This window comes from Phaethon aethereus (assembly GCF_964289735.1).
Source record: "Phaethon aethereus genome assembly, chromosome: 18".
Taxonomy (NCBI): Eukaryota; Metazoa; Chordata; class Aves; order Phaethontiformes; family Phaethontidae; genus Phaethon; species Phaethon aethereus.
Window position 1 is genome coordinate 14,281,605 of NC_138594.1, and position 12,858 is coordinate 14,294,462.

General features: G+C 38.1%; 1 protein-coding gene across 1 annotated transcript in view; it reads right to left on the reverse strand.

The window, feature by feature from the left end:
• The window catches only part of CCDC57 (coiled-coil domain containing 57), a gene marked incomplete at both ends in the record, with an annotated part of 47,341 nt that continues 34,483 nt past the window's right edge, over positions 1-12,858 (reverse strand). The window contains 3 exon segments of the mRNA XM_082008311.1: positions 1-215; positions 7,432-7,654; positions 8,023-8,145. Of these exon segments, the coding sequence (XP_081864437.1) occupies positions 1-215; positions 7,432-7,654; positions 8,023-8,145 (561 nt within the window).

Here is a 12,858-nt window from a genome sequence, read left to right on the forward strand (position 1 = left end):
TCAGTCTTTAATATTGTAGTTGCGGATTTTTGCCATGTTAGAACAGATTTTTGTGTTTATGGTATGAGCACAAGATGAATACCTGGATTTTAACTTCTGCTGAACGTCCAGCCTGGTTCCTCTAACTGTCAAACCTGCAGCTGGCATTTCCTTGGCTTTGATATTTTCCTGAGATTCTTCAGATTGCTCAGTTGAACGTATAACTTCAAACTCCACTACTCAAAAAAAGAAATAAAAATACTTTGTAGTTATGTTTGTATTTAATTATGAGAGTAGATAGTTGAAGAGAACTGATTCACTCTTTTTCTCCAAATATACTGCTGCCATAGTGCCACATTGTCGAAATCTTATGTTGAGTAACAGAACCATTTCTGTACATAGGAGGCACAGAACTATCCATTAAGGCTTGCTACACTGAAGATATAATACACCAGCATCTCCTGCTCAATGTGCACTTCATCTGTACCTGTTCATTTTCCATTAGCATCAGACTGCTTAAGAGAGGAAAAAGGAAGACAGCTGGAAGGTCGGTGTAACTGTTCAAGTCAGGTACTACCTAGCTGTTTTTAAACTTCACATTTTAGGAGTTTACCCTTCTCTCCATTGTGAGACAATATCTGTATCAATCAAGGCAATACCAACACACTGGACAACATATTACAAAGTTAGACCTATGTGTTCTCTTATTGTGAAATGGTGATAAAGTAGTTGGCTGCAATAGTTCGATCTGTTTCAAGAAATCACCAGCAGCCATAAAAGCTGCAGCAAAACATGTTTGAATATGCATGACCCAAAGGGCTCAAAGGCCATTCTGTGTGCTTGACAAAGCTGCACTACTACCACTATCTTTTGGGGGTTTTTTAATCTTCTCTCACAGAGGAAGGCATTTACTGGGGAAATCTTTGTTTTTATTGTTGAAAATATCTGTATGTACTAGAGAGGACTAACTCAAAAAGTAACATTTTTGGTTGTGAACCAGGGACACTGGTCTTAATGCCAATTGGAGTCCATTGTGCAGCCTCTCGCATAATTCTCTGAAAACCACTATCTCCAACTAACTGAATTTTAGTCTTATTACAGGTTTCATTAGGTCAGGTAAGTGGAATTGGTCAATCACAGTATTCATTATAAGCTATAGGTAATATTTACAGGTGCTTGGCTCCAGCCACTTAATCCTTATTTTTCAAGGCACTGAGATCTTAACTTTAGATTTTCTACAGAGAGCCAAAGCAGACAGCAGAAGTAGTACAGAAAGTAGCATTCTGCAATAATTGAATTTTTTGAGCACGACAGGCTTCCGTCCCAGGTACTATTCAATCACAGAGCAAGAATAAAAGGTGCACAAATTGCCAAAGATAAGTTATTAGTAGGATCAGGTAAATTTTCATAGTCAACAGAACATAGTAGGAAGTCCAAACAAAATTCTACATAGAAGGAAATAAAAGATATTCTTGAATTATGGAATTAATTAATCTATTGAGGGTTTATAGCTCTATGCAAAGCATGACACTGTGGCTAGTGTCAAAATACGACACTTTCCAAAACGATTTTTATGTTCAGGCTTAGCTTGAACCAGCTGTTCACTCGTGTGTGTGCAATCTCTGCACTGAGTCAGCTTGGTGGCATTTGTTATTACAGGTGGCAAAAACTCATCGCACTCTCAGCCTATCGATGCCAAATCCTGTTGTTCAGCTTGCCACCTAGTGGTTACCTACAGATGTAGAAGATAGGGAAGAGGATGCTTGAGCCCATGAAGACCTTTAGGTGTATTTTCCTGCCAGGAATAAGGACTTTAATTATTATAGTGCATTACCCTAGACCTCTACCACGTCTGGCAGATAATAAAGCAGAATTTCACAACATCAACAGTTTAGAACAGTGCAGGCAGCAGTGTCTGAAAGCTACTGGATATAGCTTCAAAGGTTGTTTTGCTTGAACAGGAGCTGCAGCAAAATGAGATTACCTCTCATTTGTGGCCTAAATAACAGCAATGAGCAGATCCCTTAATAGCACACAGTCAACAGTGCTTACAGACAGTCTGTTTTTTTAAATACTCCCTCAGTTTTGAAGAGTCTTTTGTATTCAACCAAGAGTATGACTTTCAGAAATAGTGTGGGAGGCCCTAATCCTGTAGATCCAAAGGCAAAGTAACCAAGCACCAATACATCACATGCATCCCTTCCTCTGAAGTCTTCTGTATGCTTGTCTCAACATTAGTAGAGACACTATGGTTATACATAGTAAAGGCTACTTACTTAGATGTTTGGAACAACAGCACAGAACACAAGCATTCTATATGCCTATTGTAAAGTTTTGGACTGTCAAAAATCCATGTAAACACAGAAATTTAAAACCATGAAATTGCAAGCTTGTAGGGTGAGTTCTACAAAATAGAAAAGAACGAACAACCAATACCCCAGAATTAGAAATGCTATTTAAAGTGAAATATCCTAAGAAAACACTGAATAAGGACCTTCCTATGTTACTGGTTCTGCCTGGGACTGTTCACATGTGGTTTGAAGGACCTTGAATAAAATCAGCATGAATATGCACTGTGCAGCAAAATTTAAATGCAGTAGCTTGTTTTTCACAAACAATGAAAAAGCACACCTAATTTACAAGCCTGTAACTTACTTTTAGATGTGACCTTGGCAACAAGAGCTAGTAAGATCATAGTTAAAAGCCTAAACTGCTTTTGAAAATGGACCTATATGTTTAGTGTATTGAAATGCTTAACATATCTTCTATTTGATGTGTGTTAACTACAGTCAGAAACTAATATACACAGATTTTTTTTTTTTTTTTTTTTAAACTAAAGAGATACAGGTAGACATGTTGTATGAACAAATTGAAATTTCCCCAGATGGAAAATTTTATTTAAGAAACTTGTCACTAGCTATTTGCTTATGGCTAACAGTGTTTCTAAAGGAACACCAACTCAAACAAGTTCCTATTCAGGAGAAGAACATTTAAGTGAAGAAAATGTAACTAGGGGATTAGTTAATATTTGTGAAACACTTCAAAGATGAAGTTTTATGTAACGCAGAAAAGAAATCATGAGTCTTTCTCTGATTGGAGCCGGAATGAAGCCAGAGCCAGAGCGCTCTTTCTGTTTGTTAATAATTTATCAGATTCTTTCTCTGGCCAGCTTTTTACCCACATGGATTGCTCTTAGAACTGTCAGTGATGTCAAAGCTGTTGAAATTCTGTCTAGTGTGGAAACACTTAAGATAACTTTTGATCCATAAAGTGTAGAATTTCAGACCACAGAGCTTTGCAAATAGCAGTAACGAGAATTAAATAAGAATTACAGTAAAAGAAAGTCTCCTGTGTAAGTTCAAGTAGTAAAGCAGGAAAAGTTACTTTGCTTCAAAGCAGCTTAATCTCATTCTGTTAGGCTACAATGTAAACTCAAATTAATACGCCCGGGGACACAATTCTGAGTATCTGCTGAGGTGAGGTTTCAGTGGGACCATCTACCACAACTGGAGCCCTCCTCTGGCATAGAAAATACGAAGATTCATCTACCCCAAAAACGTATAAAATAAGTGACTAGTGCGGATATTGTAAGTGCAGACACAGCTTGCCTTATGCTCTTATTCCCTCTGCACTGACCCCAGCCTCAAGTCGATTAAAGTTGAACTTTAATAGGTGATGTTTGCCTTTCATTCCAGAAAAACTAGTAAGTGTCTCCAATAGCAAGTAAAACCTTTACTAAGCTAAATTACTTGAAGAAAAATAAAATTCAGTTTTCTAAATGTTTTACAAAGCTTCTCCTCCTCCTGCCTAACATTTGTTCTAAAATCAAAAAAGGCCCTGTAGCCCACAGGTGAACAGAGAAACCCTGCAGCACATACACAAGCTAATCACACGGTTGAACAAGTGTGTCATGATTTTCAGAGGAAAGCATACAACTCTTCTGACAAGCAACTTCCCTTTGAGGATGGTCTGTCATCAGTGTTCAAGACACATGGTATGGATCACCAACCAAACTCTCTCACCTGCTCTCAACCCCTGGGATAGGGCATATAAAAAGGAAAGAAATACAGAACCACATTTCTTACTAGTACAGTCTATGTATGTAACACTGATGCTTTTAATATCATCATGGCTTGTACCTGTCTACCTCTGTAGCAGGATCTTTTTCTTTCAATAATACAGAACAACTTAAAAACACCTGAACAAGAAACCTTCCATCTCATTCCTACAGTACAAACTAAAAATCAGCAGATAGAGTAAGGAGAGAGAAAATTAAAATATCTCATATCCTTCTGACTTGCTTGGAAGCTTCCACAAGTTCTGAATTCGATGTTGAAATGAATAGAGTATATAACAGTCCACTTCAGTAATTCAGTGTTAACATCTAGTCATAAACACTCCGAAACACACTGAGTCATTGAATTGTGTTGTATGCTGGAAATACAGCAAATTGCAGGGCTTACTTGACATGCCAACCATTATAAGTCCCGGTAGGGTGTTTTGTACAATAAAAAAATGAAGCTGTTCAACAGGTTCAGAAAAACATTCTCACACTACAATTGTTTCTGTTTCACCAGAAATGCCCATAAAACAGACTACTGGTGTGACAGATCCGTACCGAGTTGAACTTGTAAAAGAAACGTTTGAATAAGCAAACTAACTTGTTTGCTTTGTTGCAAATATTTTTTTGTTACTAAGCTTTCAAGTCTGTGTGTGCATCACTTGGTATCTGAAAGCCCAGCATCGAGTCACTCTGTCTTAATGATGGCTCTATCCACTGTAACCATGTGTTTGATTAATGTATTAAATTCCGGTGAGTGGTTTTAAACAGGAAAGATTGAATTAATTTTCCGTAGCTCAGGCATGAAAAATAATGCAAGCCTCTGCTAAAAATCAGAAGCAGACCTCCTTGAAAATTTTGTATATTCTCCTCTGAGGTGATGTTCTTCCAAAAAATGAAAGCGTTTTCTTTCACAATCTTGTTTCCTGAAATGCAGAATTCAGTCTAGTAGAATTAAGGATACCATTTGCATGGCTTCCTGGAGCAGAAAGCTAAGCAACATGAAAGAGTTTTTTAAAGTCCTATTCTTGCAATGCAGTATTTCAGGGCCTGCATGTTTGAGTAAGAAGCTCAAGTGTTTTTAGGGTAAACCTGGATGTAGAGATCAAATTAAGGTTGTTCTCAGGAAAATATCACCCCTTATTGATGTGTCACTTGTTTCATGTTGGCAGTATCATCTTTTCCTTTTGCTATTCTCTAGATCCCCAAAAACCTACAATAAGTTTTGCAACGGTGGCTGGAAATTTCTAGATGTTAAGAAACTGATGTCCTTGTAACACTGCCAGTGGTGTTGCATCATGCATACAACAGCATGAAACTGCATGGCACTATCAGTAATGTTTCAAAGACATCTTTTTGCTTATCCTGTCAATATAGGCCTGACCTGAAATACTCTTCCTATTTCAGTCCCAGCCCCACAAAAAAAGCACATGAATCATGGCTGTCGTCAGCACTATGTCCATTCCAGTCCTACAGGTCTGTCAATGCACCTTACTTTGTCCCTGCAATGCATTGTTGTTGTGAATAAATACACTTATAACCATTCTTCATTTTGAAAGCTCTTTTAAATTTTTTTTTTTTTGTGCTGCTAAAGATGGTTCATTGCATCTATACACTGGTTTAAAAATAGATGTAATGTAGGTTGGAAAGAACCTCTGGGTGAAATGTCACAGTGCTAATCACTCCCTGCTCAGAACATATCTTGGCAGAATTTGTGTCGTTTGCCTTGTTCTTTTCACTGCACACCTCTCAGAGTCCGCTGCTCCCTCCTCCAAATTCCTCATTGGGTAGTTAAAAAGCAGCAATCAGACCACTCATTGACTCTTTTTCACACTGAACAACCCAGCTCTCTAAACCTCTTCTCGTGTAAGAGGTGTTCCAGTGCCCTAGCCATCTTAGTGGCTCCCCACTGGGCTCCAGTTTGTCAATCCTTTGTATCAGAGGGTCCAAAACTGGACACAGTACTCCAGATGTGGCCTCACAAGTACCAAATAGTGGGGAACAAAAAACTTCCCTTAACTCGCTGCTTCCATTCTTGCTCCTGCAGTCTGGTATGTGGTTAACAGCACACAAGTATCTATGTAATGGTAACAGGTCACTATTAATATAAAGCTCATTTGAAAAGGCTAAATGGCTGACATATTACTCCACATTATTACATCTGTCATCAGATCTCAGGAATAATGATGACAATAAAAATAATAGTATCAAAACCAAAAACCAAACAACCCATACAAGTCCCACAGCACTGTAAGAAATAATTTATTGAATGCTATGCCTCATTAAAAAATAAAAATCACCTTTAACTGGAACATTCTGTCTGTCTATTTATAAAGACCTTTATTAAAGAAGAGTCTACAATCCTTCTGGGGAACATACTCCATTATTAGCCATCCTTAAAGTTTTTCCAGTATTATAATATAAGGCCATTACTTTTTGTCCCATCCACAGGAAGTGTTAGAACAGTTTTCCAAAGTTTTGCCAGTAAAGGATTACTTCATGAACAGGCCAACAGTTTGGGAGACATAACATTCATCTGTAATGCACTGCTCAACATAATGGCTACTGTTAAAAAGTTCCTTTACAATTTGCCTGTGAGTAGGCTACCCTTTACTGCACATATGTTACAAATGGTGCCTCTGCTAAAATTTCCAAGAACATGTGGTGCTTTTTTGTAGAAGTGTAACATTGATTAACATTCAGCCTATGACCTAGGTTTTACCTTCTCCCCTCATCCTAACCCTGGCACTGTACGACATGTAAGGTCAGGATACTGTCTCACACATAAGAATTTGTGTCTGCTTTTATTTTTTTGTGTTACAACTTGTTGCACTGGACTATGAAATTCTAGTGAATAACAATACCTAGTTCACTGTGTGCCCACAGCATATACGACATTATGCCCATGATCTCACTTTAGGTGAGAGACCTTTAGGTCTTAGCGCACTAAGCAGTATCGTAGCCATTAACCTGCCACAAAAATAATGATTAAGCAAGGATTTGCCAAAGTATAATTCGATCTAACAGTCACTTGGCAACACTGCAGTGTTCTCAGACAGACACTTTTGTATCTGCCCCAGATAAGGTTTAGACTATGTCAAAACAGAAGGGGATTCACGTTTTCCAGGAGTATTTAATAAAAGGGGAGAAGCATTTGCAACAATGGCATTCAAACCAGAGTGCCATATAGGCATTCCTCTTAATTCTTACTTCTGCTGGCAACAGTGAAATTCCCTTCAAGTAACTCATCAGATCTTCAGATTCTGATTACAGGACTGTAACATCAGTAGCAGTCACGTAAAAAAATTAGTGGGAGGGGGCAGAATCCACTACTGTACTTCCATTCTTTTGGAAGAGTCAAATATTGTGACTACTTTACAAAGCCTGCTTACCTTTGTCAATGTTCTTTTGAGGACTGAGAATAGAAGGGCTTGATCCCATTTCTAAAGCTTGCCAAATACCTTGGCAGAAATTATGTGCTCTAGATGAAGGAAGCTGGACCTGCTGGACTTGACTAGGACTCTGCCTGAGTGGCTGACTTTGAACAATCTTTGAGGATGTAACTGCCTTTCGTTGCTCTGGCCCATGATTTTCAATAGAGAAATCTAGCTGAACCTGTTCAAATTCAAAAACAATCTTACAGAGATACATACTTCTCACGTCAAAGACGTCTGAAGATTGGTTAAATCTTATAGTGGCATCTTGGTCTTGGAAAGGTAGAAGGTTTCAGCAAGAGGCAAGACAGAAGAAAACTATTCTTTTTAATTATGAAAGGTTGTACAATAATATTAACTACAACATCATGAAAGTGATTGAGAAACTCTAGTTTATTAAGTGTTAACAAATACTATTTTGTACGGGAACAATGCATAACTTAAAAAAAGACATATATTTTTAAGTCTTCCAGGAGATGACTGTTGAGCAACCTCAACTGAAAAATCCAACTGCAGGCAAATTACATTGATGATAAAACTGCACTGTACCTCAGCAGATGGTAATTCTGTTTCTCCCCCACAGCTGCTTGGTGCTTCTTTTTCCTTTAAGCTAGGGCAGGCAATTAGAGAAGACATCCTTGAGGGATGCTGTTGCTTTGCATACTGCAGCCCCTAATATGAAATATTACATTAACACAAATAACTCACGGTCTCTAAAAATAATACATGTATAGCTCAGTTTGCTGTTACATGGCTAGATTTAAAATAATCAGTTATAAATAATATTAAAAAAAATTATGTTCCCTTCAGATCAACAGCCAAACTACCCTCTTAATAAGCCTCTTACTAAATATGTTCAAATTCTACATCTCTTACTGCTTCTTACTCAAGTTTATATTGTCAAGATCAGTCTTTACTTTTGTCTTTTCCCATGATTAAATTACAGAAGAAAACCTCCCAAAGAAGTTCTAAAAAACCAAATAAAATAAAGCAGCTATGGAAAAGTAATTTGTCAGTAACTAAAAAAGTCTAATTACCCCACAAACTTTCACCAACACTCAACATGTTGCAATTAAAGTTAAATTTGATGAAAGCAAACTGCTTCAGCCCTGTCAAAGGAGATCAAAATAAACATCGAAGTCTTTTGCTATATATTTAGGACTAAAGAAACAAAACATGAGCCCATCATATAAAGTAACTGACAATGACATTCCTCAGCTTCAGTGCAGGGTCTGAGGCCTCAGCAGGTATGTTCTGTGTAATGAACAGCCTGGAATGAGACTACTGAAGGTGAACAGCTTGGATAGAAGAAGGGCTATCCTTCTTTCTAGTCTGGACAAATTCCAGCAGTAAGAGAGATGATCCCAAAGGTTCTAGAGCTGGAAAGATCCTCAGTGATAGCCACTTCAACCATTACCTCCAAGCAACCCATGAGCTGAAGACGTTGGACTAGTACTCCTGGAGTTTAGCATACCATCTGGAAACTCACAGTCAAATGCTACCTCTGCAAGAGCCATGGACATATTGTATTTTTAAAATCTATTTATTCTTTCAAAAGCAAGAACAACATTTAATGATTTTAAAAAGAACGTGGAAGCAAACACAGTACCCAGCTCATTAAAAATAAGGCAAGGGAAGACTGGGATGGATGGGTAATGAATATTAATTGTCTCAGTTTAAGAGTCATTGAAGTTCTAAGATGACTTGTGAAAGAAAAAAATTAAAGAGATGGAGAAGAAAAAAAAAAAAAAGTAAAAAATGTGGTTTTGAATTGTGGCAATTTTGCCCAGATCTGGACACCACTTTTACATATGTTTAGTATAAGCATTTAGCTAATCCTTTTCAGACCTCGATCCAAGCAGTGCACAGATGAAACAAGCAGGCTACGAAAGGTCTTCTCAAATGCTTTGCTGGACCCTAATCTCCTTTGTAAAAATTATTCTCCATGTTAAGAGTTTAAGAGCTTAAAAACCAGTTCACTGAACTGAAAGTTCAAGTGAACCAAGGATGCTAAGTTTGTGACTTTAAGTTAATAAGATGTTCACAAGCATCCTGATTAAATTATATATCCATAAGCACACTGAGGCATTGCACAGTAAGTTCACCTGTTGTCAGACCACTTTCCAGGCTTCCTGCACACTTTAATAACAGCTGCCTCACCTATTTCCTTCTGAAACCCCACAAGAGGGAAGTAAGAATCATATGCTCAGGACTGTCATCTAAGACCAGAGCTGACCTTTTCATCTTGGAGTTTTGCAAGAAGTTTGAGGTCTCCTGCTCCAGAAGTAGCCCATGCCACTGTCCCATACGATGTATCATTGATATGCCAAAGCAGCTGTTTATTTAATGCTCCCTGATTCTCTTCTCTGAGGACCTTCCTCACGCCACAAGATGCTAATACTTCTTGTGACTGAGCTGCTGTGACAGCTCTTGAGCAGGTCCTCAGGTTGTCAATGAAGAGTTGCAAAACAGTGCTGCATTCCCAGACCTGTTCTCACAGAGCTCAGATAATTGTAGCCTTCCCAATCTTGGAACCCAGGTGGCTTTCACTACGCTATGTCCTAACTAGTATTTTTGATGCCCTCACTAATACTTGTGATGTCAAAAGAACTTGACTAGATAAATTTAGTAAAATATACCAGATTGTTCAGCTCACATTGCACTTATCTGATTGACCTGTTACAGTTCTCAATTTCTCTTATCTTAGACTATCTGCTATATCTAAGGAAGAATAAGTGTCCATTAGCTCTGTAAAGGTACACCAGATGGCATTCTCAGTTTATCATTGTCTGATGGATGGTTTACAATGTTTGCTCACACTGCAACCTTTAAAACTTCTTCATTGACTAATGGGCAGTAAAGAAGAACAGAGGCTTATTTCCACTCAAGCAATCTGTTCAAATTTGGTTCTAATTGACTCTAACAGCATAGCCTTTTGGACTTCAGGCAACCTTTCTCTACCAAACAGGAGTGCCCTTCCTGTTGGGTATCTTCTGCTAGGAAGAAGCTAAGAGAAATTCAAGCACCTGTGATAGGGTGTCCAAACACAGAGCTCTTTCCTGCCAGGTTCCGAAATGTTGCCATAGATTCAATCTGATAGATTCACCTTAGCCAGGAAACATGTGTGCCCATTTTCTTCCCCAAATATATTCCTTTCCAGGCTGAAATACTGCTGCATACTTCGGATGCTTGGAGAGCCTTTTCATTTCATATTCAAGCGTTTGAGCCCTCCTGTCCTGGTTTCATCTGCGATAGAGTTAATTTTCTTCACAGAAGCTAGTGTGAGGCTATGTTTTAGATTTGGGCTGAAAAAATGTTGGTAACGTACTGATGTTTTCAGTTGTTGCTAAGCAGTCTATTTACTGCTATTCTTTATCCAAGAGAGTAGCAATCCTGTGCAGAAGCTGGATAACTGTTCACCTAAAGACCTGATAGCAGAGCACTGAACTTGACCCTGTCAACACTTGTTCTTAAATTTAATGGCTGGATGATATTTGCAGTTCAACTTTTTACACTATTTTCTTAAATCTACTGATCCAGAAGGTTTTGTAATTAGTCTGGCTAATGTCCCTCATGGGTATAATTACATGGCTAATCTGCAGGGCTGTTTTACTTCACAGGAAAAAAAATAATCTATTTTCAGCAGAACTAAATTGCAAATTGAAAGTGCATCATCCCCAAACATACAACTGGTTAAATTAGTACCAGCTGTGTCACTTAACCTTCACTTACCTAAATTGTAGCACTTATTCTAAGCAACTACAGAGGTTAATATGTTTTTTTTCTTTAACAACTTTCTTAACTGTAAAAAAATTCAAATATTCATTAGAATTGATTTCTACTGTCTCTTTTAAGAAACTCACCTTTGTCATTCAAACTGTTGGGCCAGATGGTTCATATACTTTGTAATACACCTAGACCAACCAGATAACATCTGAAGAAATTAGTGATAACTTCAGGCTCAAAAAAATCCACAGGATGGCATGCTCAAAATGAATATGTGGTTATTATGTTATTATATATGTTATTATATATATAATATAATGTATTATATTATATATGAGGTCTTATCTTTTTAGAATGTGTCTAGATGTCAGAATGTTTAAGATATTTTCAGAATGTGTTCAGATGGTAAAAATTTTGAAGTAAATGACTGACAGTTGTGATTTCTTAGTGCAATCTTACAATGTGATAGGATTATCTCCTGTGTAGCTTCATATTATCACAGAGATCTTAGTATGTAAAAAGACATCAATTTCCTACATATTCCTGGATGAACCTTAATAATCCACAGCAAGGCTCTCAATCTGTTCTGGATTTCAGTTAAGAGAAATAAGAATGCATAAACAGAGAATTAAAAATAAACAGGATCCTCCAGAGGAGATTAGCTTTCTTTCAGTTGATTTTTCCCCAAAGGCAGAGGAGATTGCCGTTTACAATCTAATAGGCTGGAGGCTGACTGCTTGGAAAGCAGCTCAGCAGAAAAGAAACAGGAAACCCAGTGGACTACAAATTGAACATGAGGCAGCAATGTGTTCTTGAGGCCTTTGGCCAACAGCATCCTGGGCTGCATCAGGAAAAGCACTGCCAGCAGGTTAAGAGAGGTGATTATTTCCCTCTACCAAGCACCGCTGCAACCACGTTTAGAGTACTGTGTCCACTTTTGGGGTCCCCAGTACAAGACAGATATGGACATACTGGAGCAGGTCCAGCAAACAGACACAAAGATGACCAATGAATTGGTAGATATGAGGAGAGGTTGAGGAAGCTGGCCTTGTTTAGCCTCCAGAAGAGATAGGTCAAGAGTGATCTTTTCAACATGTATAAGCACTTGATGGGGATGGTGGGAAAAGGTAAAGATGCCTGAGCCAGACTTCTCAGTGGTACACAGTGGAAGAATGAGAGGCAATGGGCAGTACAGGACATTCTGCTTAAACATAAGGGGGTGGGGGTGGTAGAGAGAGCAGAACCCAAACCCCAACCTTCTTTACAGGGAGAGTGATCAAACACTGGAACAAGTTGCCCAGAGAGGTTCCCATAGGAAGTATTCCCCTAGCTGAACTTGGTTAATAATTCTGCTGGAGTTTTCTACCTCAGAGCAACAACCTCACTGTTTCTGAAAGAACATTGTTTACTGCCCTCAAAACTACAATGACAATCAGATGCTCTGACTCAATCCTCACAGGAACAAATCTGGTGATCAATTAAGTAAAGTACATAGTGAATTCCTGACTATCTAAGTCACTGGGAAGTCTGCCATTAACTACTAGGGGAGCCAGGATTTATCCACCTCTCTGATGAAAGCTGCAATTTAACTATTAAAAGTTGTATTTTAATTACAAAAAATAACAGACAGGTTAATTATATATCCTGCTTTCATATATG